The sequence below is a fragment of the Globicephala melas genome, chromosome 9, assembly GCF_963455315.2.
Source record: "Globicephala melas chromosome 9, mGloMel1.2, whole genome shotgun sequence".
NCBI classification, from domain to species: domain Eukaryota; kingdom Metazoa; phylum Chordata; class Mammalia; order Artiodactyla; family Delphinidae; genus Globicephala; species Globicephala melas.
The window spans coordinates 1171085-1198394 of NC_083322.1; the positions used below are offsets into that span (position 1 = coordinate 1171085).

General features: G+C 59.4%; 1 protein-coding gene across 2 annotated transcripts in view; it reads right to left on the minus strand.

Annotated features, from left to right (window-relative positions):
• Nucleotides 1-6306: 6306 nt before the first annotated feature.
• The window catches only part of DNAJB6 (DnaJ heat shock protein family (Hsp40) member B6), a 55533-nt gene continuing 34529 nt past the window's right edge, over nucleotides 6307-27310 (minus strand). The window contains exons 9-10 of one of the 2 annotated variants that reach the window (XM_060305031.2): nucleotides 11616-11819; nucleotides 6307-7507 (exon numbers count right to left, since the gene is read on the minus strand). In XM_060305031.2, the coding sequence (XP_060161014.1) occupies nucleotides 7425-7507; nucleotides 11616-11819 (287 nt within the window). In that variant the 3' untranslated portion in view covers nucleotides 6307-7424. The remainder of the gene's footprint in view (nucleotides 7508-11615; nucleotides 11820-27310) is intronic. The other variant, XM_030854360.3, reaches the window with a different exon arrangement.

Here is a 27310-nt window from a genome sequence, read left to right on the forward strand (position 1 = left end):
GGATGATGGATGGAAGGATGATGGAAGGATGATGGATGGATGGATGGAAGGATGATGGGTGGATGACGGAAGGATGATGGACGGATGGTGGAAGGATGATGGATGGAAGGATGATGGGTGGAAGGATGATGGATGGAAGGATGATGGGTGGATGGATGGATGGATGATGGAAGGATGATGGATGGATGGATGACGGATGAATGATGGAAGGATGATGGAAGGATGGATGGTGGGTGGAAGGATGATGGAAGGATGAATGATGGGGGTGGGTGGGTGGATGGATGATGGGGGGTGGGTGGACCAATCACCATTGGTGGCCTCTCCTCCACGACCAACGGCCGTGGGAATCTGGAAGGAGCTGGTGGCAGAAGCCGGCCCAGGACGGAAGAAGGGCAGCCTTGGGCCCGGCCTCTGCTGGTCACTGGAAGCTAGGCCTGCAATTCCTCCCACCTGGGCTACTCTGGGCCACGGGAGAGGCCGTGTTGTCTTCTCATCCCATCCGTTCAGCCCTGTGAGCTTTTCCCAAAGGATTTTAACATCTCAGGGCCCTGATAACAAATGGACCTCCCTCTCCCAGCACAGCACCCCAGCCCTCTGCCGTCTCTGCGGGGGACCACGGTGCCCTCCTGAGGAACGCAGTCCACAGGCCAGAGCTTCCTGCGGCATCTCGGCCTCAGTCTCTGTCTCTGTCACTCACACACACACACCAGGCCTAGCCCAGCACCCCAGAGTTACTCTGAGTCCTGGGATGACCCTTGGTTAAATGCACACATCCCTCAGAATCACCCAGAGCGCCCTGGGACGTGGCTTCAATGGACAAAACACAAGACAGATATCTGAGACTAAAAAGAGAAAGTAACTGGTCACCTTGGGTGTCCGAGGAGGAAGTCGGAAAACAAGCATTATTCTGAGAACTGAAAAGTAGGGAAAGGACACCACATTTATCAGGCCTTTTCTTGCAAACTGCACTTCAGGGTCCCAGAGTGGGGTTGGGAAAATCCGCATTCATAGAATTGCAGCTGAGAGCACAGAGGGAGACCGTGGTGGACACTCAGAGGCAAAAGGAGAGGATGTCAGGCTTTGAAGGGAGGATCTGGACCAGACAGACCGACAGGTGCCATGTACTCTGTCCATTCAAATACACACTGCACGTGACGGAGACTTCTCGTCATACAAGGTAAGAATGCAGAGTTAGGCGACATAACCACAAAAGAGGATGTGGTCTTGAGTGAAGCATGATTTTAAAACATTATAAAAATCATTTTGAAAATGACTGGGAGTTTCGTGGCATTGGGGAATTACTGTTAATTTTCTGAGGTGTGATAATGGTATCGAGGTTGTGCAAAGAATGGTATTTTTGGAGATGCATATGAAGTATTTAAGAACAAAGTGTTTGATTTACTTTAAAATGGTCTGCAAATCGCACACCCACACACGACTGTCAAATCTAGCTGCTTTTCTGTAGGAACATCTCCCTGCTACCAAGTTAAGACCGTAAAAGCCAAACAGAACTCAGGATGCTCAGCTCCCTGGCAACTGGTACGTGAGGTGCCTGGAACCAAGCACACACGCCCGACACCCTGGCGAAGTTAGTCCTGAGCCCTTTTCACCCTCAAAGCACCCGGGCTGGGTTGATAAGGCCCAGGCCGCCTATCCGGGCGTCGCCCAGTGGGGAGGCCAGTGCGTGGCATCCCAGGCAGGGCAGGTGGCTCAAGGCCCCCAGGACCACCCCCGCCCGGAAGGGAATCGTAAAGAGGTGCCGACGCTTCGGGGAGGCTGTGCCCCCAGCCACCCTGAAGGCAGGCGAGCTGGCCCAGCTTTGCACGGAACACCCCTGGCCCTGGCTGAGCGTGACCTGGTGGGTCGGGGCATAAAAACCTCACGTCAGACAGACATCGCTCAGAGCCCACCTCTCCTCTCTCTGTGCACATCAGGGACCATATCTGACATCCTGGAGCCTGTGGTCTCCTTGTAAAAGGACAGGGACACAGCCAGGCACCTGACGACCAGCAGTCCAGAGCACCTGGGTGTCCCATCCGGGGGCATCGCAGCGCCAGCCCTGGACCCCGACCTGGGTTCAGGGGAGAACAAGGAAAGAGGCAGGGGCCTGGGGAGTGCCGGCCCAGGGACGGGCAGTGTTTCGGAGGCCTGGCCGGTGGACTGAGGGGCTCGCCGCTTCCCGCAGCCCCGCCCTCTCCTGACAGGATTTCTGCCAGGCCTGCCTTCACTCCAGACCCAGCCGCCTGGCCGACACCCACGCACGACGTCGGCTTTCTCAGGAACGGGCAGATTCATCGTCCTGGTCTCCCAGGGCCACCCAGTCACTGTTTAAACGGCTACTTGGCCAGAGACACAATAATTTCTAAGCCACAAAACTGAATTCTGTTTGTCCACTAAGAATGAATGCTGTTGATCAAGCGAAACCTATGAAAACCCCAGAGACAGAGGCAAGGAATGCGCTGACGCAGCGGCTGCCAACAGGCCCTGACGAGCCGCGTCCGCCGCCCCGCGTCGGGGAGCCGCAGCGGCGGGGGCAGCGCCAGGCGGGGAGGCACGCGGCGCCGGCATCTCCTCCAGACCCAGCCCCCAGCACCCGCCAGCCATCCACACCGACTCCACGGCTTCCTGGGGAAGAAGTCGGGAATTCGGATGAAACAAACACTGAGCCATTTTCTGACAAATATTCACGGCGTCGAGCTCAACCTGAGAAGCTGGGCGCCCGCCCGGCAGCGGGGTCCGAGGCAGCGGCCTGGTGCAGGTGCCAAGCCGGACTACCCCTCTGCCCTCACGTGGCCTCTACCAAGAGTGGGTCTCTAGTTGGGCCGAGGGCCTCGGCCCCGGGCGGTAACCATGCCTGGTGAGACCTTAACACCCACCCCAGGGCCTGTCCTGCAGCCACCCAACACTGGGGTGCCTTTGGTGTCCACTCCCATCACCCCCACCCCAGGCAGACTCAGCTGAGAGCCAGGTGGATGTGGCAGGTGTGAGGAGGTGCCCAGGTGGCCCAGGCACGGGCAAGAGTGAACGGAAAACCCAGGGGGCCCTTGGCAACGGGGCCCGCGAGCTGCAGGGAGCAGGGAGGCAGGCCCAGGAAGGGGCCTGGTGCCACACGTCCACCCAAAGCCACCTGGCTGCGGGCCCGGGACGCCCTTCCTGCCCGGCCTTGATCAGCAGCTCCAGGTGGGCAGGAAGTCGGGGGCCTGCCGTGGAGGACCGCCCGAAACTGGGAGGCGGCGGCCTGAGGAGCGGAGCGCAGGCAGCGGGCACCGGGCAGGCCCCGAGCCCCAGCGGCAGCGAAGGCTCCGCCGGCTGCGCCCGGTCAGGAGCCCTGTGTCTGGGGCTCCTGCCAAGCCTGGGGCTCGCCTGGTACCCGAGACGCGCCACGGGCCCGTCCACCCCCGCTGCCTCCCGACCCCCAGACAACAGAAGAGCCCTGCCACGCACCGTGCGGGGCGGGAGCTGACACAGCACACGCCTCGCCAGAGGATGGGACGTTCCCCGAAGGGTCGGACCCTCTGCTGCTTATACAGCAGGACGCAGGCCGGACGCAGCACAGCGGCAGCGACCCAAGTGTCCGCCCCTCCGGGGACCGTGGTCACCCACCACGGAATGTGATTCAGCAGAGAAATCTTGACGCCCACGGCAACGTGGACGCTGGGCGAGACACGCCAGTCACAGGAGGACAAACCCCGTGTGACCCCACTCACACGAGGTCCTGGAGCCACCGAACCAGAGACAGGAAGAAGGATGGGGGGGCGGGGACAGGAGTCATGTTTCACGGGGACAGTTTGGGAAGATTAGATCAAGTGCTGGAAATGGTGGTGGTGATACTAGCAGAACAGTGCGACTGTGCTGAACGCCCCTGAGCTGTGCAATGAAAAATGGTTTAAATGGTCCGTTTCATGTTCTCTGCATTTCACCAGCACTAAAAAACATGGCATCTTAGGCAGCTCACGGCACAGCTGGGGACAGGCGGTAACGGGGCCACGGCAGCCTCCCGTGACTTTGCTCCTCCAAAGGCCGGGAGCCCGGCGCCCCCTCCTCAGCCTCTTCACCCCTTCACTTCTTCAAAATACGCGTACTCAGCAGCCTCCCTGCCAAGCACGGGGCTGGACGCTGGTGGCCGGGGAGGGTCCCCGGGCCAGGCCGCCCCCCTCTCCGCCGTCTCCGCGATAAAGGCAGGGCTGTCGTGGTCTCCAGCTGTCGGCCAAGGCCGGGGCCTCGTGAGGGGGAGGCCAGCGGGTCCCGAGCATCTTCTGCACGCTCCAGGCTTCAACCCAAGCGGGAGCGGCTCCCGGGGGTGGGGGAAGAGTCCCAAGGGACAGCCCCTCTCTGTGTGGGCAAAAGGCCTCTGTGCAGGGGCCGGCAGCCCAGACCTCTGCGTGGGACACGGGCCCCTGCTCTCAACCTGGGGTGACACGTCTGCGGCATCCCCGAAGCTCACAGCAGTCACCCGGCTGAGAACACCGGCCACCTCCCCTGGAGAGCCCGCAATCCCGGGGGGGCTGTCCCCAGGTCCCGGGCCCGGCCAGCACAGTGGGCTCTGCAGGGGCCCGAGCGAGCCGGGCTCTTCCGTGAGGTGGCAGGGTGCCGAGGGCGGGTGGACCGTCCTTGGGCCGAGGCAGCAGCCGCGGGTAAGGGAGGGCCCCCAGGGGGCAGCGCGATGACAAGAACACACCGCACTCTCCAGAACCCGGTCTCATCTCTGCGCACCAGGCGGGGGAAAGGCCCATCCACCCGCAGGACCAAGTGGGCCTCCACCCGCCCTCCTGGGCAGACGCAGCTCCGCAGCCGCCCTTCCCTCCTGCCCACCTGGAGCCAGGGCCGTCCGCGGGGCTGCCCTGCCCGGCCCCTCCCGACCCCGGGCACCCGCGTCCCGCGGCCGGGCCTCCGTCAGCTCAGCGGTGCCGTCCGCTCTTCTGTCCGCGAGGAGGGGGGCACGCTGCCTCTCATGCGCACTCGTCACCTCCGGTGTGGTGTTCGAAGCTGCCCGGCTGCTCCGTGCTGGATGGAGGGGGCAGCGTGGCAGGGGCAGAGACACAGCCCCAGCGGTCCTCGTCCACTCGGGCCCCAGGCCATCCTCAGGTTCCCAGGACACCTGTGAGGACCAGAGGGCGCGGCAGACAAGGGTGTGCCCGGAGGGGTCCTCCACGTGGGCAACTGCAGAGCAAACGACCGGAAAGGATGGCCTCTGGGTGTTAGACTCAGATGGTGAAGGAGGGAGGGGCCGGCGCCGGGGGAGGGGCAGTTTCTGGTGCAGAAGCTCCGCGGAAGCAACCAGGGGTGACCAGCACCACCGGCGTGAGCAGAGACGTGACCTGGATTCCGAGCCCGGTGAATCCTGGGTCTCCCTACTGTCAAACGACCTTCAAAATAAAACCTCATTTTGGCAAAAGTGAAAGAAAAAAGAATCAGGTGTGATTATTGATGTCATACGCCCCACTTTTTGAAGGCTCCAAACGGGAGTTTGAAAGAGTTTCCCTGTGGATGTTTCCACAGCATTTTCCTGGTTCAATGCTGCCCCACATCAGATTGGGGACGGGACATGCCATGTCCTATGAAAGTGTATGCATTTCAAATTGATCGTTTCTTCCGTGAGCTTTGCAGCCCTTAACCCTCCTAGCACGGGGGAAGAGGTGGCCCGGCCCCACAAGCTCCGTGCCCACCCCTGGGCTGGTGTGGCTCTGCCCCCTCTCCCCTCTCCTCCGAAGCAGGACCCACCTGTGGGCCTCCCCTCCAGGGGCCTCCCCTCTTCACTCAGGAGCGGCCTGCAGGGCAGGGTTGTGTGAAGACGGTCCCCAGCAGCTTGATGACCGCCGGGGCTCCGCCCCATGGCACGGACACTGTGTCTGTCCTATCCTGGGGGACCGGCCTTGAGGACCTGAAACCTTCCTCGCGTCGGGCCAGCCCTCCCCCTGGGTCCCCACAGCAGGGAAGCTGGGCTGAGAGCAGCTGAACCATGTCAGGGCGTCGTGCGTGGTGGTCGCCACTCGGAGAGGCTCCGAGGTCTAGGAGGGAGCCTCCTTTCACGGCCCCGGGACGCGAACACTGTCCTCGCCCAAGACAGAGTCTGGAGGAACGCCCGGCTCATCTCCGTGCTTCCCATGGTGTCAGCAAGGCCGCTGGTTTCATACATCGTACATTCAGTGGCACCGTCATCTTTAAAACAACATTTCCACCCTACGGTAATGCATCTCAGAATCGACTTTTGCCCCCAGAATATCACTTGATCTCTCATAACTGAAATGACAGAGAAGAACTGCTTTTCTTTTTAATTACTAATAACTGATGTTTATAAACGATGGCAAGTGTCAGTCAATAACGCTTACAGTTTATTTACGTGGGTAGCACTTAAAATCCGTTACGCTTTCATGGTTACATTGTCCACACTAAGCATCCAACACCAGAGTCCGCACCACCTTCCACCACAAGCAGGCACACGGAGCAAACTGCACAGTCACCCGAGAATCACACGCGCCACACTCGCTCCCGGCACCCAAGCCCGCGGCTCGGCCATGAAAGCTATGCCCCCAGTGCCCGGGCTCCCAACACTGCTGGGTGAAAGCTGCTGGCGTTTGAGAACCCCATCCAAGCTTTTCACGATGCCCTCGGTGCCCGGGGGCAAAGGGAAAGGGGACTCGGGCGGGTGCGGGAGTGAGAGGAGGGGCCCTGACGGCAGGCGGGGAGGGGGCTGGGGGCCTCGATCCTGCGGAGGAGTCGCTGCGGGAAGCTGGGAGACCCCGGCCCAAGGGAAGCGATTCTTCTGAAGGAGCCGGTGCTGGAGCCCGTACCCGGCTCAGCGCCCGTGCTCAGTACCTCACGAGCTGCATGTGGGAGGGGCTCGTCTGCTTCCCCCCAGCCTGAGCCTAACCTAAAAGCCAGAGGTGCTACTACTGAACAGAACTTTGTAGACTCCTGTGTCCCTGCCCAAACAACTACGGATCCAAGGAAAGACGGGCTATTCGAGAAGATTAGAAGTCAAACCATAACCGTGAGGGGGCTCCACACCTCGAGCGGCCAGGTCACAGTGAAGGTCTGGCTCCCCCGAAACTGAAGAGAAGGTCACCCGGGGTCAGAAGTCACCTTTACGTCGCCCTGTGCTTGAGCCTAGGTTCATACACTCAGCGGAGGAGCGAAGGCCGTGTCGCGAGCATGCACGCGCCGTCGGGAGCGCCACACGGCCAAAGCTGCAAGCATCCCCGCAGGTGCGCACCAGGCAAGCAGGGGTGGCCTCGGCCGCAGAGCTGGAGAAGCAGGGACGGTGCGGCGGCTCCATGCTCCCGCCCCCCGGGCCCTGACCGGTGTGCCCCCAGCGTCCCCAGCGCCGAGCAGGTGTGGTCTCGGGGCGGTGGAGAAGCAGGTACGACACCTAGCGCGTGTGTGCAGCCCCTCGGCTGGCCGCCCGCTGCTCCACTGCGGCCCGTCTACGGGCGGCCCTTGGTCGACTTCTTCTTCTTCAACTCCTCTCTCTGCTTCTGCTTCTTCCTCTTGCCACCTTCTTTGAATCCTAAGGAAACAGGCGTGTGAAACACTGCAGAGGAGCAGCTGCGGCCCCACCAAGTGGCAAACGTGTCTCTAGATATCCCCCCGGTTAAAACCAACCAACCTCGCGATAAAGTTATGTGTCCTCACTCCTACCTGCTCCATATCTAAGGCTCAACAAAAACATGGACGGACTTCAAACTTGGCGGATGTAAAGCTCTAACATGATCCAACCAGCATCCCAGCCCCGCGGGCCCGCCCATCATCTGTCCCCACGACCCAGCCCCAGGTCACCTGGAGACAAGGCAGGGCAGGCTCCGCCTCGGGGCATGGGCCTCCCCGGGGCCCCCTCTGCAGGGAGAAGCCCAGCTGTTACAGGGTCCGGGGCTCAACCAATGCCCCACGCCAACCTTTTCCCCTGTGCTGTGTGCTTGCCCGAAGCCAGGGGAGAAAGAGGCGGGTGTGACCTGCTCACCCTCCTGAGATTTTGTCCAAAGAGCCAGAAGAGCTCCAGGTTATTTCTGCAAACACAGCTCAGGACCTTGCGCTGCGTTAGTCCACACAGATGTGGGCGGAGCGAGATGCTGAATTTGGTAACAAAGGATCATTCTGAACCGTCAGCCTAGAACCAGGCCAGGGTCACGGCAGGCCTGCGACCTCATGCACGTGGGCCCCTAAGCCTGCTGAGAAGAGCACATAAAAGCATCCTCGAGATTTTAAATTGAGGCAGGTGCCATTTTAGAACACGGTCTCTCTCCAGACGGAACCCAGACCCAGTCTGTTCACAACACGCATGTGTCCACACAGCACCACCCCTGGGTGGCCCGGGCCCGGGGTCAGTTAGGTGGGCGCCGACAGCCGACCGGGACCTGATCACGATGCCCGCTGTGGGGCGGGGGGGAAGCTGAGGACACACATATGCCTCCAACAGAACGAGGCTGCCGGGGCCTCCCGGCCTCACCACCGACTCAAACGCTCTGGGAATCCGCTCGCAGAGGGTGGAGGCTGGCGCGGCCCCCAGGGCTCTGCGGCCTGTGTCCTGCCTGCTCTCCCAGCAGCACAGCCATCCGGGTCACGTGCTGTACGGAAGTGGCCCTGACACGGGGGTCGTGGCAGGGGCCCTGGAGGTCCTCACGTCCAGCGTCCTCCTGCCTGACTCAGCTACCTGCACAATAAGCCAAAAGGAAGGAAAAGAAACACCTGCTAACCCACCGCGAGCACACGGCAGCCCCGTCCCTGTGACCAGGCTGCTCCGGCCAGAAGTTGCTCCTCTCAGCTGTCCCTTTCACACTCGACCACGACGACCGACCGAGGGGGCCACGGGGGCGCCGGGACCCTCTCCTGCCTCATACTCAGGCCCCGGTCCCGTCTCCACTCATGAACCTCCTAAGCCAGAAGGGGCCCCCGGGCACACACCGGGCAGAGCTGGGAAGTTAAAGGATCAATGTTATCCTTTCATTCGTGAATTTCTTTTTTACTTTGAATAATTTTTCCTTTTTCACAGTTGCACATTCTCGATAGACCTCCAGCGTGTGTGGAATCCATAAATGAAAAACACTAATCCTTTATCCACATCTCGCCGTCTAATTTACGGGCTCCGAGAGGCGTGCGATGCGTCCTCTGAAATAAAGCCGGGGCGGTCACCCCGTCTCACAGCAGGTTAACAACACAGTGAATGCCGGCAAGAAGGCACCGTCGGGCTGAACACAGAACTCCCCCCGCAGACGGGCCAAGGCTCCCCCAGCCGCACCCGGACCCTGAACCACACGGGCCGCACCGTCAACACGGGAGATGCTCCCAGGAGCAACGAAGCCCATGTTCTGCGGCCTGAGCGCGTCACAAGCGAGAGCTCGTTTTTAGCCTAAAATCCTCAGAACCCGCCAGGCCACTGCCCACCCCGCCAGCCCCGGGGGCACCTAGCCCGGCGATTGCTCACATGGCTGAAGCACCAACTGGGGGCACCGGACACTTTGTAGGGAACCAAGCCCTTCACCACACGCTTCTAAGAAAGCTGCCCGCAATGTGAAAGCCTGGCAGGCAGTGGCCGCGGGAGCCTCCAGCCCACGCGGAGAGCGCCCGCTGGAGGGGCAGGCGTGGCGGGGCAGGACGGGGACCCATCACTCTGCTCCCTGGAGGCCCTGACCCACCGGGCACCTAGCTTTGCCCTGTTACCCCAGCAGCCTTTCCACTGTCCCAGTTTTGGAGTCTTCCTCCGGAGCAGCTCTATCGTCTCTCGATAAGAAGTCAAACGAGCTCACTCTAGTCATGTAAAAAGCGTATCTTTAATTCTTTGGTGATTCACTCTGACACTCTTTTGAAGGCCTCGTAGCTTGATGTGAAAGAAGGAAACAAACCACACACAAAAAAGAGGTGTGCTCCGCAGCGCCCAGCACCTGCCGGGCCGAGCCCTGGCCGCCCGACATCGCTGTGGAACACGGGCAGGAAGCGTTCGGCAAACGCACAAGACCACTGCTCGCCCTCGTGTGTGAGCATGTGCGGGGTTCGTAAGTCAACAGTTTCCCCACCTGGAGACGACACCTGGGAGGGACCTGATGGTAAAAACTGACAAAGCACAAGACTTCACAAAGAAGAATTCTTTTCTGCTGATTCCCCAGCAGTGGCTACTCTCCTTCCATCCACAGCCCTGGTCTCTGGCGCTGAGAGGCAGCACGGGCCTCACTGTGACCCCAGGTCCACTTCCCGTTCAGGAAGCCAGCTAGGTGTCTCAACAAGGCTCCTCCGGGCAGGCCTGAGCCCACGTGCCTCACTCCTGGGAACTGGGATGTTCGCACCCAGTTTAGACACCCAGGTTTATGGTAACCTTCCAACCAAAGGGACAGCCCGTGAAGTCCCTGTTCAAATCGTATTTGTTCAGGGAAACTGCATCTACAACCCTGCCCCTCGCCAAGTCCAGCCAACGAGCGGCCAGGACCAGGAGGTGACGGTAAATCTGGGGAGAACAGCCACACGCCCATTCGAGGCAGAACAAGTTTTTCTGAATCCACACGGCCCTTCCAATCACCTCTATTTTTCTTTCAGTTACCCAGGAAGAGGCTAACGTTCCCAAATGGCCCATCTGCCTCGGGTGGCACTGCTCCCTGGCAGCCGGTGGCCAGGTCCGCGCAGTCCCGCGGGGCTCTGCACCCTGGCTCAGAACCCAGGACACCCGCCTTCCGGGGGGTGGATGGGACAAATCCCCTGTCCTCCTCAAGACACACACACACACACCCTGCTCCACATGAAAAGGACCAGAAGGGGACTGAAGGGACAGAGCTCCCAACAGAAAGTTCTGGGAGAAGAAAGGGATAGACCTCATCCTTCCAGTTCCCCGTGCAGACGATGCTTTCTTGCCCTAGGTTCACAGAACTAACCTCACGACGTACACAGAGACGTCACCCTGAAACAAGGGACCAAGGAAGGATCCACCTCTTCCTCCACATAACCTGCGGTGGTCAATCTGGCGACTTCCAGGGCTGAGAGCCAAGACGGGCACAAACGCTTCAAACTGATGAGTAACTCAAACCAGATTTACATCGGCCTTCAGACTCAGCCGGGGTCAGCCTGCATGCACAGCCATGCCGTCAGAAGTAATCCAGAACTTTCTACAGGGAACACACTTCGAAGACCCATCTGGGCTAAGAAATTACAGGTCAAGAAGCTGGAAGAGGGCAGAGCAGGGTCTGGAGAAAGGGGGTCACGAAGCCTCACTGCATCCAGAGGTGGGAAACCTCCCCTGGGGTAAGGGTGGGTCAGCACCCATCCACCTGACCACAGGACCCCTGGGGGCGGGTGTCAGGTTCTGCCTGTAACTCAACAGCAAGGCAGGGAGGCATGGCTGCAGCCGCAGGGCCCCCAGGAGAGGCTGGGCGGGCCGCTCTGCGGGATCAGACTCCCAGTATGAAGTTGGAAGTTACACAAGGGGCTCAGCTGCTGCCCACAACAACACACTGCATGCCGTGGTGGGAGACCGGCACCCCGCTTTAATGTGGGCTCCACGCGGCCTCCCCCCACCCGCCTGCCCGTCCGTCAGGCCAGGACGCAGCAACACAGGTGCCATCTCGGTCCTCGGGGGCCCCGGGAAGGCCGGGAGGCAGCCCCGCGGGGAGGCTCCGCGGCGGACACCCCGTGCACACCTGCGGGGAACGCGGCCGGGGGCTCCCAGCTGCTGCCGGCCCGGTGGTCCTCGCCCTCACCCGGGGGGTGGGGCGCGTGTTTGGGCACAGAGGCCGGCCGCTGGGACTTCAGAGGACGGGCACTGGTGCTGGCGGGCTGGCCGGGCAGCGCGTGCTGGCCTCGTCGCCGGCACTCCTCTGCGAAGGCGTCCTCGTCGGCCACACCTGAAAGCACAGGACGGAGACGGGCATGAGCTGCACAGCGGGAGGTCCTGGTGCCTCAACCGGATCTTCCCAGAGAGAACAGAGGAAACCAAAGGAGCGTGGAAATCCAGTGACAGCGGCAGCTCCCCACCCGGCCCCCAGGGGGTCGGCAGCGAATCCTGAAAGCACACTCGACCTTCAGGAGGGAGGAGGACGGGGCCCCCATGACAAATTTCACCCTCAGAATCGGCACAAGGGTGTCACCCCGGAGGAGTGGGCTCCGGGCCAGCCATTGGTCTCTCTCTCAGGCAGCTGTGATGCCAGGACCTGCACAGCCCTGCGGCCACCCTGCTTCCCGCCCGCTCGTGCCACAGGGCGGCTGCGAGCTCTGGGCCGGGGACCCGCACGCACGGTCCCCTTCACCAGACACACAGCCAAGAACATTGCTCATTGCTCTCCACATCGTGTTTCTCTCGGTCTTTCCAAAAACAGAAGTTTTGCACATTAGGTGGAAACTAGCAATAAAATTAAAAACGAATGATAATAGTTACCGAATAACTTCAAATTTCATTCTCTGGGGGGTTTCTGACCAGCAGTCACACGGCGGGTTGGCAGGGCTTAAGGGAAAGGCTGTCAGAAACCTGGTAACAATGCAGGCAGGACACAACCCGTCTGATGGGAGAAGTGACACCAGACGGTAGCCTTCCTGTGCCTCAACAACCCTGCTCCCTGGAGGGTGGGTAGGCCCGTCACCCAAACGACGACGTCCAGGGCGCACACCGCTGAGCCCCAAGCAGGTGACAGCCAGTGTGACCCGAGGTGCTCGCCCACTCGAGCTCTTCCCCAGGCAGACCCTCCCTCCATCGCTGCCGGGCCCCCCCCGCCCCCCAAACCCCGCCAACGCGGAGGACGACAGCCCTGCAGAGATGCTCCCTGTAACGAAGACCTGCTCTCTCATGGGGGTGCGCGATTACAATCATTTCCGCACCATTTACACGACCCTGAGCGCCAAGTTCAGTGCTGGGTACAGGCGTGGGGCCTCCCCTCCCTCTCCTCCAGACACCTGAGCTCAAGTACTGGCCCCGACCCGCTCTCACCACACCCGAGCTCACCGCACCCCGCTCACCGCACCCGAGCTCACTGCACCCCCGCCCACCGCATCCGAGCTCACCGCACCCCCGCTCACCGCACCCCGCTCACCACACCCGAGCTCACCCCTCCCCCGCACACCGCACCTGAGCTCACAGCACCCCGCTCACCGCATCCGAGCTCACTGCACCCCCGCTCACCGCACCCGAGCTCACTGCACCCCCGCTCAGCACACCCCGCTCACTGCACCCGCGCTCACCGCACCCGAGCTCACCGCACCCAAACTCACCACACACCCGCTCACGGCATCCGAGCTCACCACACCCACGCTCGCACCCGAGCTCACAGCACCCCCACTCAGCACACCCCGCTCACCGCACCCGAACTCACCGCACAGCCGCTCACCGCATCCGAGCTCACCACACCCACGCTCGCACCCGAGCTCACAGCACCCCGCTCACCGCACCCGAGCTCACCCCTCCCCCGCACACCGCACCCGAGCTCACCACACCCGGCTCACCGCATCCGAGCTCACAGCACCCCCGCTCAGCACACCCCGCTCACCGCACCCGCGCTCACCGCACCCGAGCTCACCCCTCCCCCGCACACCGCACCCGAGCTCACCACACCCGGCTCACCGCACCCGAGCTCACAGCACCCCCACTCAGCACACCCCGCTCACCGCACCCGAACTCACCGCACAGCCGCTCACCGCATCCGAGCTCACCACACCCACGCTCGCACCCGAGCTCACAGCACCCCGCTCACCGCACCCCCGCTCACCGCACCCGAGCTCACCCCTCCCCCGCACACCGCACCCGAGCTCACCACACCCGGCTCACCGCATCCGAGCTCACCGCATCCGAGCTCACTGCACCCCCGCTCAGCACACCCCGCTCACCGCACCCGCGCTCACCGCACCGGAACTCACCGCACACCCGCTCACGGCACCCGAGCTCACCACACCCGGCTCACCGCATCCGAGCTCACTGCACCCCCGCTCAGCACACCCCGCTCACCGCACCCGCGCTCACCGCACCGGAACTCACCGCACACCCGCTCACGGCACCCGAGCTCACCACACCCCCGCTCGCACCCGAGCTCACAGCACCCCCGCTCAGCACACCCCGCTCACCGCACCCGCGCTCACCGCATCCGAGCTCACCACACCCACGCTCACCGCACTCCCTCTCACCGCATCAGCTCACCCCACCCCCAGTCACCCACGCCAGCCCCCCCACCCCGCGCTCACAGCGCCCCCACTCCGCAGAGGATACCTCCTCTGACACCGCAAAGAAGTATGGTGACCCCGGGCGTGCATTTTAAGGCTCTCCTCGCCCTGCAGGGCCTCCGACATTCCCAGTACTGCTCCTCGGCAGGGTGCCCCGGGCTCATCGTCTTTCCCAACAGCACATCCCCTCCCTCCGAGAGACGTGCGCGAGCCGCTTGTGCGGCCAGCGCTCGGAGAGAGCACCTGGCGGTCGGCGCACGTGGCCTTGACCACCGTCACACCAGATGCCACCCCTAGCAGTCCCCTGGGGACCTATGGCCACCATCACGGCGGCTTCTCAGAGTCAAACGGACCGCTGAGCTGAGGAAGCAGGCCCCGGGCGCGGCCGTCACATCTGCTCCCCGTCCCTCGAGCAGGGGCGCCCCTGTGCCCGCCGAGGGGGGTCATCAAGCACCGACTGGACGCAGGCTTTACTCGAGAGCAGAGCGCTCCCAGAACACGCCTGTCTGAAGGAGGAACGTGTGCGAGCGAGGGTCCCAGGGCAGGGCCAGGGCTGGGGGCACTCAGGGCCATTCCACCCCCCGGGGGCTCTGCGGGGTCCAGACATAGGTACGACTCCCCCATCCACGAAGCCCTCCCCGGGGAGGGGGCCCCACGGAGCCGCGGCTAACAGAACACCACCACGGCGACCTGACCGCACTGGACGCGGCAGGTGGGGCAGCGTGGGCAGCCCCAGCACGGCCGCAGGGTCTTACAGGCTCGCGGCCCCTGCGTCAGGGCCAGGGAGCTCGGCACCCAGCAGCCCAGCCACAGGCTCAGCTTGTCTCCACCTGGGGAGGCCTCCAGGGTGAGCAGCCGGCCCCTCCCCGGCTCCAGGCGCAACCACGCAACCACGCCCGGTGGCTTTGATGAGACCTTAAGGATGACACGTTGCCCACAGGTGTAGCCTGAGCATCCCAGGTGCTGGACAACACACATCAGCGTGTTCACTCTGAGTGGCTGCGTGACTGCGACGGGCCTAGACGTGGTAGGGGTGGGCATCCCAGGAGGTAAGGGCACCCCGGGGGCCGGCCCGCCGCTATGTTACTCACCTCAGGTCAGTTCAAACCCACAGGGTCCCTGTCGGCCGCTCAGAAGAGGTGGTGCTCCCCCTGCCCCATTCCGCCCAGGGAAACCCCACCTGCAGGACCACACGGCCGTGGGCACAGACGACACTTACCTGCCAGGCGGGCGCGGGAGGCCCGGTGAACGGACAGCGCCGGCTGCGTCCCGCGCAGGGCACGGCCACCTGCCCTGCTCCCTGACGGTCTTCAGCGGCGCCAGCGCACAGGCCGGGTGGCTCCCGTAGGACCCGCATCCGCCCAGCGTGCCCCCTCAGCCGTGCTGTCACCCCGGGGCCCCGGCTGCACACACCAGCCCGTCCCCAGGCCCCCGCCACCCCAGCTCTCAGGGCCGCTGGGCACGCTCCGTGTCTGCCGTCTGGTCAGAGGACGAAACGGTCACTAAGACGTTCCTCCTGGCGTTCCGGAACAACTCCCAGTGCACAGCACAGTATACACTCCAGGCCTTCAGGGTCTGGTGACCTCCCCGAAGACCGGGACCCGCTGTGGGTGAAGGTGAGGACACTCTTGGGTCCTGGGGACCCCCTCCCCCGGCAGCCGCCCCGGGCAGATACTGGCGCCCTCCCACTTCCGGCCTCACCTCTGTGAAGCCCCCTCCCTGAGGGCCCAGCCGCACCGTCTCTGGACCGGGGATTGTCCAGGGATGGATGCAGGGCCCACAGCTGAGAGCCGGACTCTCGGGCTTAGGCTCCGAGGCGAGCCCTTCAGAAGCTGCGATGGACACACAGCTGGGTGCCTGCCTCACTGTCGCACGAGCCGGCCCTGGTGGACACCGTCACCTACACCGTCACCTCTGTGGCCCAGGCCCGCCCTCCAACATCACGAGCCCCAGAGGCCCTGGGTCTGGAGCAGGGTGGTCAAGCCACAGACCCCACAAGGCCCCCATAAAGCTCCTCCATTTCTCAAGTGCCGGGAAAAGGATTTGGGGAAAAGAAGAAAGATGGCTGTTGAGAAGCTTATCTGAGCGTCTCCGCTGGACACCTTCTGGAAGGAATCCCTTGTGTTCACTCAAGCGCTCATTCTGAACCCACTGCACTACACACAGAATACCAGCAGGCACTGACAGACGGACAGAAGGGGCGGTCACCACACCCACAAGAGCAACCAGCTGCGGGCGACACGGGACCCCCTGGTCCGAGAAGACGGCCCGCTGCTGCTGCCGCTCTGAATAAGGCCATCAGCACAGCCAACTCCTGCCACGTCACGTGTTCACGACGGTGCCTGCCCTGCAGGGACCTGGCCTCACTGCACACAGCGGGGGTGAGCGGACCCGTGCGGCCCGCTGTGTCCCACGGCTCCTGAGCAGGAGACGAGAAGCCGAGGGGCACAGGAGGCTCGGCAGACGTGCAGCGGGCGAAGGAGAGCGGGCAGCCCTGGAGGGCAGGGAAGGAGGCCGTCCTGCCCCGACCCAGCGCCGTTGTCCCCGGGCCCAGCTGACGTCTCAGAACCGACACAGGCCTCTACCGCGTCTCCCCGCGCCGCAGCCCGGCTCGCCCCAGGAGCTGCCCTAGCTGCTCCAGGACGCAGATGGCAGAGGTCTGGAAACGGCCCCCAGCGGCTGTCGTGTGCACCCCGAAGCCGGGCACCGGAGGCGCCCCCGGGCCTGTTCAAGGGCAGAGGTGGCTCTGCCTTCAGGGCAGACGGGGCCAGGGACGCCAGTGCCCGGCCCAGCACCTGGGTGGAGGGGGAGCCCCTCCCCCGGAGGGCAGGCGTCTCAAGGGGACGTGAGAGGCCCCGGGAAAAGCAGCGCCGGAGCTCCAGAGGCAGACGCCGACGCCTGGGTGAGGGCTCCACAGAGGCCTTGCTGGCGGCCTCTCCCGCATCCGCTCTGACGGCTCCAGTGCGTCCCAGTCTGTTCCAGGGCTTCCCCGTCGTGCCGCCTGGGGCTCCTCGTTCTCACAGCGTCCCTCACGCCCCGAGTCCTCCCACAAGACCCGCCCCAGCTCCAAGGGCTTCTTCGTCCGTCCCCTGAGTCGGGGAGGCCCAGGGGGCTGGACCACGTGACCCGTGACAGGGGACTAACCAGGCCTCTCCCTGAAGGCAGAGCAGAGCCCGGGATCTCCCTCCCCTGCAGGTGTGGGCGTGGGGAGGACTGAGCCGGACTGTGCCACGCTCTGCCCTCAGACCCCCTTCCTCCCCAGCCCCCAGCAAGGCACCCTTAGCTATGGGACATTACCGCTGAAGCAGCAGAGACACCTCGGGCCTCGAGGGTGTGGCAGGGAGGCCGGACCTCGGGCAAGGGGGTCCTGGATGCGGAGATCCGTCCTCTGAGGCCCAGCCGCCCTGGCTAAGCACATGGGGCCCTGATTTCAGACGGCAGGAGGGAGGGACTCACGCCACTGGCCCAGCTCCATTCCAGGTTCAGAGGATGGGCTGTGAGTCCAGCCGCGTGAGGAGACACCGCTGCCCCAAGCCCCGTCGCCAAAACAACTCCTGAGCCTGTGGTTCCCGAAGCGGAGAGGAAGGTTCCCAGATGGTGGACGCTGCCCGGGAGGCCCACAGAGGCGCTCCTCAGCGAGACACTCTTCCCTAAAGACAGGATCCCTCTGACACCCAGACGACAGCCCAGGTGCCTCCACCACCCGCCCAAGAAAACGCCTGCAGCCAGTGCTCCTCCACTTTAAAGAAGGAGCCTCGGGCTCTGCGATGCTCAGCTGCTGAACTCAGCATCGGCGGCAACCACTTTCAGGGAGGGGCAGGGGTGGTCTTAGCACTCACAGGACCCCTCGTGCCTCCAGACCGCCCCCCGGCCCCATGTGGATGGTGGAGTGGGCGTCCCAGGGTTGGCTCTTCTCTGAACAAAAACCTTCTCCAAAAGAAGGGCGCTGCCCACCAAGGGTCATGGGACACAAAATGCCGCCACACGGCAGATGCTTTGAGTCCGTCAGAGGAGGTGACAGCGACGTCCAGCACCTGCTAAGGACAGGAGGACACGCCCCCCTCATGAGAAGAGAAGGCCCCCACGCAGGCCACCCACACCCGCCGTCAAAGATCCACGTGGGGCCTCTTGGTACAACCTGAACTTCCAAGAGCTGACGCCAAGAAGAGATGACCGCCACTCCCATCCCACCCCCCCACTCCCAACACCACGCTTGCTGACAGCCAACCACATTCTGGGCTTCTTTCTACAGCCTCTTCCAACATCTCCATACGTTTCTGTAACTGCTGAAAGAGCCCTCTTCTACGGAAAATTCACTAATTGTTTCAGCGATTTACTACATAAAGGCGAAACACGTGACTTGAAGAAAAATAAATAAGTCGCATCCACTCTTACAACCCAAACAGAATTTACTGTTTTGGCATAATTTCTGCTAACTTTTTCCTCTGCAGAAATTAGTTATTAACGCACATGAATTTAACTAAAGTTTACGTGGGATACAATTCAAGCATCCTTTTCATTTGGGAAACAGAAAACATCCTGCCTTGTAGCACCAAGTTAGATAAAATGTCAAAACAAAGCGCAACCCACCCGTGCCCCTGTGGCAAAGCTCCCTGAAGTCACCGAGCAACTATGCAGGGCTGTCCAGCCGCCGTCCCTCGGGCACAACCACCAACCCCCGTGCTCCGCTTCTTTCCCCAGGTGGAGCCCCAACGCGCAGCAGGAATCTGGCTGATAACACGCAAATGAGAGCAAACTTCCTCACATAAAAACAGCCGCTTGTTTCCAAATACGCGCAGCCCAGCAGGCCGCGGCGGTGGCTGCTGTGTCCTTTCTCTGAGGGGTCGGGGCAGGGGTTAATCCCATACTCCTTCCTATCATGCATACCACTGGCACCAATGCAGATGACTCAGACATCCAAAAATGCATCACCGGCCGAGAGAGGATTCAAATATTTAGGGCCTGGTAAGTGCCTGACACACGTGATGCTGCCTCGCTCTCAGGGACTCGGTGCTGGACACACGCAAACAGAAAACCATGACACAACAAGGCGGAGGACGCGGAGACAAAAGCAGGGGCAGAGACGAGGAAGAGCAGGCGCCGCTCCCAGGATGGGGAAGAAAGCCAGGCTCAGAGGCTCGCGGGGAAGCCTCGGGAGGCGGCACAGACCACGATGTGACGCGGGTGCGGCAGGGCAGGCGTCAAGGATGGGACAGGACGCAGGAAGAGCGGGCACACGGCCAAGTCGCCAGCACCTCGCAGGCGATTCTAAGCAGGGAGCGACTTAATTCTCGCTGCCAGACTGCGGGCAGGCGACACGGTGGCGACGCGTCAGACAGACCATCAGACGGACCGAGAAGGCGGTCACGCGAAGGGGGACCCAGTCAGGAGGGCCCCAGGCTCTGGCAGGAGGTGGGCGGTGGTGCTGGCTGCGGCTGTGCGGACACGGCAGGATCACGGACCGAGGGTAAAGGTCAAGGAGACAACAGCAGGAACTCTCCTGTCCGAGCCCCTCTGAACTTAAGTCCTGCACAGAATCCACACCAAGGGTCGAAAGCTCCCATCAGGGGCTGGTGGGGTTGGCCTCCCCCCAGCACCACGGCTGCGAGCGTCCTTCATGGTAACGTCACAGAGGGTGGAGCCCCTTAACCTGCTCTGAGGCACCCGCCAGCCCCGCATGCGCCCGCCTCTCCCTTCACTCGTTTAACGTCTGTGGAGACAGCTGCGGGGCAGGCAGTTCAGCAACCTGCTCCTCGGATGGGGAGTTCCTGAGGCATCACGGCACCCCGGGATGGAGGGCGTGGCCGGCCGGGCTCGGGCGGATGGGGCCCCACACTCACCCGGAAAGTAGGGGTGTCACAGCTCTGGCCAACAGCGCCTGGAGCTCGGATCTCACCACCACACACCCCCGGGGGTTGTACGCTTCGAGAACAATCACGACATGGAAACCCACCCAGGGAGGCAGAAGCAGAGCCAGCCTCTGCCCCCGGCCTCCCGACCCCGGCACGTCACTCTGCCCAGGAGCCGCCGAGCCCCCGGCACAAGGGGAAGCAGCAGAGGGAGAAGGAACCCAGCAGGCCGCGCTCGCAGAGCCCCAGGCCCACACTCCTCCGGCAGAGACCACCGTCTCTGGGGCCACGTGCCCGCTTGGCTGAAAAAGGCCCCGAGAGCAGCAGGGTAAGGATCAGGACCTACGGAGAGGAAGCAGGGGCAAGGGCTGTGTGCTGTCGGGGGCACTCCTACCACCCGCTCTGTAAAGGACAAAGTAATGCTCTGATGCCCTGAGCACCCGCGGGACACAGGCCCGCCCTGAGGCGCGAGCCACCAGGCTTTCCTGCTCAGTCCTCACTCAGGCTGCAGGGACTGGACCGTGCGGCTGAAGCACGACTTCCATCAAGATGACCGAAGGGGCTTCCCTGGTAGCTCAGTGGTTAGGAATCCGCCTGCCGATGCAGGGGACACGGGTTCGAGCCCTGGTCTGGGAAGATCCCACATGCCGCAGAGCAACTAAGCCCGCGTGCCACAACTACCGAAGCCCAGCGCCTAGGGCCCGTACTTGGCAGCGAGAGAAGCCGCCGCAATGAGGAGCCCGTGCACCGCAACGGAGACCCAACGCAGCCAAAAATAAAAAAAATGACCGAAGGCTGTCGTAATAAACAATAACTGAAATAAATCATCAAAAAGAATAAACATTCTAATTTTGGTAGGGTCTTATATTCACAAAATCTTATTTTCCTAAAGACACAGTTTAATCCACATAAAAATCTCGAGTGATTCTAGCTTCTTCTCGATACTGACATCCGTTAAAGACTTACTAAAAAACCGTATTACGTAGACTAAGCGGCCATGTGCCATGAACTCGCAGTTGTTTCATCAAAGCACTCCAGCAGCGGACACCACACGACAAAGTGCAACCCGGGCCGAAAAGAAGACCCAAAGGACAAGAGAACACAAGTCCTGAACAGTTGTGTGTTGAATGAGATACAGTAGGTATTAACACTGGCAAGAAATCTGGGAGAAAGTTGGGTGTTTTTAACACATACAAACGTTCCAAGTAAATTAAAGAAGCAAACAGACATACAAGTGAAAGTACATAAAAAAATATGAAAATTTTTGGGCTTCCCTGGTGGCGCAGTGGTTGAGAGTCCGCCTGCCGATGCAGGGGACACGGGTTCGTGCCCCGGTCCGGGAAGATCCCACATGCCGCGGAGCAGCTGGGCCCGTGAGCCATGGCCGCTGAGCCTGCGCGTCTGGAGCCTGTGCTCCTCAACGGGAGAGGCCACAACAGTGAGAGGCCCAAGTACCACAAAAAAATTTTAAAAAATTTAAAAATGAAAATTTTTTAGTTGTGGAACATGTAGGACATTAAACAAAAGGCCACCCCAAAAAAACACACAGTATGTCAAATGAAAACATGACAACTGAAAAGGAAAATCACTTTAACAGAGCAAGCAAAGGACTCATAGAACAACGATGTAACAGGGGCCTGTGAAATCAGGGAACAACTGCAGAAAAACAGGGATGCCGCCAACAACCAAGGGGCTCCACCTCATACAGTAACCAGAAATTTAACCAGAAATTTGAAGTTTAACAACTGTTATCAGCCAGTATTGACAAGTACGTTGGTAGGCACATACTCTCTGTGGAAAGCAATTTATGGCTTCCAGCTTTAAATGCCCACATTTCTCCACCCGACTATTCAACTTCTTCTAGGCACCCGATTCAACAGAACTCCTCCTCCAAGGACACGCACGCACGCCAACACCTCAACAGTCACAGGAACAAAGGAGCGCCGACGCTCCCCAGGCTGCACGAGACTCTCAGGCCAGAGGTGCGACAGGCGCCAACAGCCCCAGGCACAGACCTCGGGCTGGGCGGCTGCCCCAGCCAGGCGCACGGGACCACAGCCGTTCCAGAAGCAGCTGGAACCCAGACCCTGCCCAGCAGGGCGGCCAGCAGCCAGCACCGGGCCTCCACAGGACCCTTCCGCCACGCTCCTCCAACACGCGAGCACGGGTCGACTGCGCACGGTCCCCTCGGGCGGCCCGCGGCACGGGGAAGCACAGGCGTCACGCGCGGAGACCGCCTCGCCTGCCCGCCTGCCCGGTCCTGGAGCCCGTGCTACCAGAGGCCTGGCGTCACCTCCAGCACGCCGGTGTGTCAGGTGAGAGCCCTCGGCCTCGGCTTGGGGCCGACAGCAGCAAGTGCAGCCCAGCTGGGTGCAGGCTCCGGGCACCTCCTCACTGCCACTGACTGAGGGGCGGCAGAGGGGAAAATGTTCCCCCAAAGTGGAAAGACGGCAGCAGGAAAGGGTAACTCTTCCCTGGAAGCAAATGCAAACCAGAGTGAGAGGGAGGTGTAAAGCCCAGTGGATGAAGGGGCTCACCAGGAAGCTCGGGCGTCTGGCTGCCTCGCGCTGGGAGGGGCACAGCCGCGCCCCGTGGGTGGTCCCCATCTTCCCCCTTGTGCAATCACAGGGGTGTATTTATCACCTCTTTGGTAAATGCAAGATTTTTTTAGGAGCTCCAGAAACATTTTTAATTAGGAAGAAATCCCACATCATCCCATTTTCAAGTATAAACGACTCAAAGAGGGGAAATCATTTGGCGGTATTTTTTTGGTACAACCAGAAAAGAGTGGTTTCTGAACGGGTGTCAGCTAACACTCCGAAGATGCTGGGGGTGGTCTTCACACGCTGTAGTACACGGCACATCACGCGGCAACTGGATATAAACCCACTCATACAGTTCACGCGTCTTGAATACCGTAAATGACTCCTATTCCCCGCTGGCTTCTGCCTGATGCTGGCCGTCCCAGTCAGAGCTCAGCGCCCTCAGACACCTGTGCTGGTGGCCGTCCAACCAGGTTCCCTAGTGAGTCGGCTAACATGTGTATGTATGTAGGTACAGTGTGTATGACAGTAAACTGTGCAACAGTGGAACTCGGGGTGTAACAGCTTTGTCCACATTTGAAGATACTGGTACCTGACATCCTCTTAAGGAAATGCTACCTCCAGAACTTAAGCTGGAAAGTCGCTGGAATTACTGTTTCAAGAAGAAAAATATCTACATGACTTTTTAGATTTTTGGTACACACATCAAGAACTGTGTGCAAACTGGAATGTCCTGTGTACTGATCCTCAAAACCAATAAATCTCGATTATTGAAAAAGAATTAGGGGAACAAGCCTAGTATTAGTCTCTTAAGACCGTGGTCACACTGTGCCTGCCCGCTGCACCTACCTGGGGTGGAGGGATGGCCACCAGAACGTTGGGACGGCCCCCGGAAGGACCGAAGTCTGACCACTACTTCCAGGAAGGCCTCAAAGAGGCCACCTCCCCCTCCCGGCTTCACCGCCTGCAGTACTCTCAGGCACGTCCACACCCTGCCCGCGGGCTCGCGCTGCCGTCCAGCTGAGTGGAGCTCCGCAAGGGCAGGGAACTCCCCGCATCACACGCTAAGGAAATGTGGTCTTCCCTACGAGACGACGGGAGGAAGGATGCAACGCTGCTTCTGCTACAGCAGGCCCAGCTCTGGGTCCTACAGCCCTGGGACGTGCGCCAGGTAAGAAAGTCCTGTTCTCGTGATGTCCTACCGATGCCTTGAATGCCTCTGGGGACCACGACAGGACGAGGGAAGGGGTGGGGAGAACAGCACGATGCTGCTGTGCTCTGTGTTCCTTGCAAGAAGCAAATCAATCCTACTGGGATAGAAAAGGACAAGTAATAAGCTGCTATAGTTACTAGACTGTGAAACTCCACCACCATGGACTATTCAGTGGTCCAAAGAACAAAGAAGTGTCATGAACCAAGATGCACCCCCCAGTCCTCCCAAACCAGACCTAGTGGCTACTCGGCACTCTCGGACTGGGAGACACGGTGCTCCGAGGCTCACAGGCAGCATTCCAGGGGCACAGTGGAAATGAGTGCCATGGGATGATTTATATAACAGATACTTAGGGAATGCTTCCAGCACCACGGGCTAGGGAGAAGCAGCAAGAAAATGGGCAAAGCCTGCCCTCGTGGGGTCTGTATTCCTATGGAGGTTGGACTGCAGAAGAGGAGTGAGTCTTTGTTCCCTGAATGCTGGGGCCAGAGGGAAAAGGAGAAATAGTCATGGCTCTCCACAAAGTGCAGAACTCACCCGGGTCCAAAACCTCAGTTAATGCCTTTGTATGTAGTTTGGTAAGAACAACTTACAGAGCGCACGAAGCAAGGAGCAGAGATGCACCTAAGCAAAGGGCAAGCACCGGGTCTTCTGACGCCCAATTCCACTGCTAGTAAACAAGACTCTCTCCAAAGTCCCAGCCAGGGCTAGTCTTTGGAAATCCATGATCACCATGATTCCTAGATTTCTGATTGACAAGAGAAACAGCTGTTGTAACCTTCCCTCCTCTGACCTTTTCAAGTAGCAAGATGAAATAACTAATTTAGTCACCAAAAAAAAGAAAGAACAAAAGTTGTCTTACCCCATTTTAACCACCAGTCATACTCAGTACCAAATCTCCATCTAATTAGAACAGAACTGCAAGGAACAGCAGATTCAGAGGTGCTGAGACAAGTCACCCGTGACCAGCTCTAAAGGCAGAAGCCTTAGACTGACTTTAAGGACGCAAGAAACGGTGACTGAGGAAGAATCTGATTATTGAAGCAAATGTTTCTAGACTTGCAGCATTAAACCACCCACTCTGAAAGTACCAATCACCTCGAAAATAACTCAAAAGGAGGCAGAATCTCGTACCTCATTAAAAAAAAAAAAAAAGGCCACTGGGTCGTACAGGGCAACCTCCACTTGACCACACCATATCAAGTGCTCAAATTCACTCCACAATTCTGGGCTTGACAGCCTCCTGAAATAGTAATAATTATCCCATTACTAAACTTGCTGATGGCTAACCACTGAGAAGCAATAGCAGAGACAATTAAATGAATTACAAATTACTGTTGGATTCTCTAAAAATAAAAATATTTTCATGTGATTATGTAGTGCTGAAAGGAGAAACCAGAGCAGTCCCTGAAGAGGCTGAGGACAGCTAGTGGGTAATCAAGCAGGAACGGTGCGGCTGTAGTAGACAATAAACAAAGTGAAAACTGACTGGAAAGATGCTGCCCACAAATAATGTCCCTGGAGCTTCCCCACATCTGTACTGAAGACTCCAGCAGGCCAGATACACAGGTTACAAGAGCAACTTCAGGGAAGTCTAAAGCTACCTCTGCAAACTTCTACAATGTGCCCTTTGTGGACCCTCGAGAGGAAGAAAGATGAGCTACCGGGGCAGGTGTGACCAGTGGTATCATCTGTATCACAAAGAAGCAGCACCTGGGCTGCTAAAAGCAAACCTGGAACCTTTGGAACCTGAACCGAAAAGGCAGGAATGAGGCAACTGGCCATCAATGAACTACATCAAAGCAACGGAGGTGCAAACCGCAGCGAACGAGAAAACAAAGCATAAGTGAGAAAAGCACAGCACACTGCTGCCCCCTCAAGACTGTGCTCCGGGGAGCTGAACAGAAGACCTCCATCCTGAGCGACTGTTACGACAACCCCCCGAGCATGGAGGAGACGAGCGCACACATGATGTGACAGCCCCGCGGCAGGCTCTCCCAGACGGTGGGCTCCGCGGCAAAGGCATTCAGGGCTACAGGAAGACTTTTGGTTTTTTAATCGGAAAGCACAGGGACTAACAAGTGACCAGACCTGTAATGTGAATTAAATGCTCTTGTCCCAAGCCGCTCCTTACGTGGTGTCACTATCAGTGCCACAGCAGCACTCACCTAACCGTTCACAGCTGTTTCACAGCACACTGGACCCAAGGCTGCGGGAACGAACCTGACTGCTTCCAAATACTCAGCAAACAAGACCCAACAACAAGTTCTCTTTCCTATTTGATTAACATTCCTATCACCAGACGTGCAGAATAACGGCAATTTTCAAAGTGGGAATGGTGAACGTGTGACTGTGACGCTCCCCTCAAAACATGTCCCCAGAAGAGGTTCATCTTCCACCTGCGCCCTCAAGTGGAGGGACTTGCTCACAGCCGGGGCTGCACTAAACCCGACCATCCCAGCACACTCAGACGTGTAAAGCCAAGGTTCCAATAAAACGCTTCCTGGACACCAACAACTGTGGGCTGGACGAGACTTCTCTTCATTTACCTGGTGTCCTGAGGGGGCCATCGAGCCTGTTCTACCGAATGGTTCGTTCCACCCGCCAATGAGAAATATAATGTCCAAGTCAGGGAACTGGCAGCCGTTCCTGTGAGCTTCTCACTTAGTAACAGAGAAACCACCTATCCTGACAGCAACAGCGAAAGCAGACTTTCTGGTACTAGGGTTTTAGTTTGTGAAAGGAGATTCTACACTGTGGTTTCCCAGCGTGTGGTGTGCCTACACCTTCTCCACAGGCTCCGTGAGCTAAGACGGCGGGGCACACGGAAGCCCCTTTCCTTGTCTTCCTGGGTCCAGCTGTCTTCCAATACTTACATTCAAGTTTGCAATGTCTTTTTTAACACCTTCTTCTAGCAGTCTCACACTGCTTAGTCCCAAAACAAACTCGAGTGGGGTAGTATAAATACAATCAAACTCTTATTTAATATTCCTCTGGCTGGAATTCCAGTTATCAATGGTTATCGTGACAGATTATACTGATTGAAAACCAAAAGAAATACCTTTACCTGTGCCCACACCTGTATTGTTCCATGACTTCACTACGCATATTATCTTTAAACGAGCTGGCATCAAACATAACCTAGAAAACTGCAACATGTTCTGAAGAATGGAAAACTGGACAGCCGTTTCCTCCCTCACCAAAGAAATGTTCCATAAATTGCTAATCATTATTCAACACTGACAGGAAAGTTTTCATACGCCCTCCAAATACACCGAAGAACACACGCAACTGAAGTCCAGCACCGGCCTCCGCGACCGGCCTCCGCAGGATGAAAGGGCTCTGGCAGCCCAGGCACAAAGTCACACACACACACGCAGGGGGCCTCGCCCCACTCAGGAAAGAATGCACCAAACACATTTGCATTTATTTTCTTTTTTTTTTTAAGCACATGACAAAGACCCAGTTTACCAGCTTAACTTTTTAAACCTAAGCTTAACACGTTACATATTTAAACAATCGTCAAAACTTACTAAGTTGCCAGCATTCATGCACAACTAGAAAACATCCTCAATTTATATTAAACC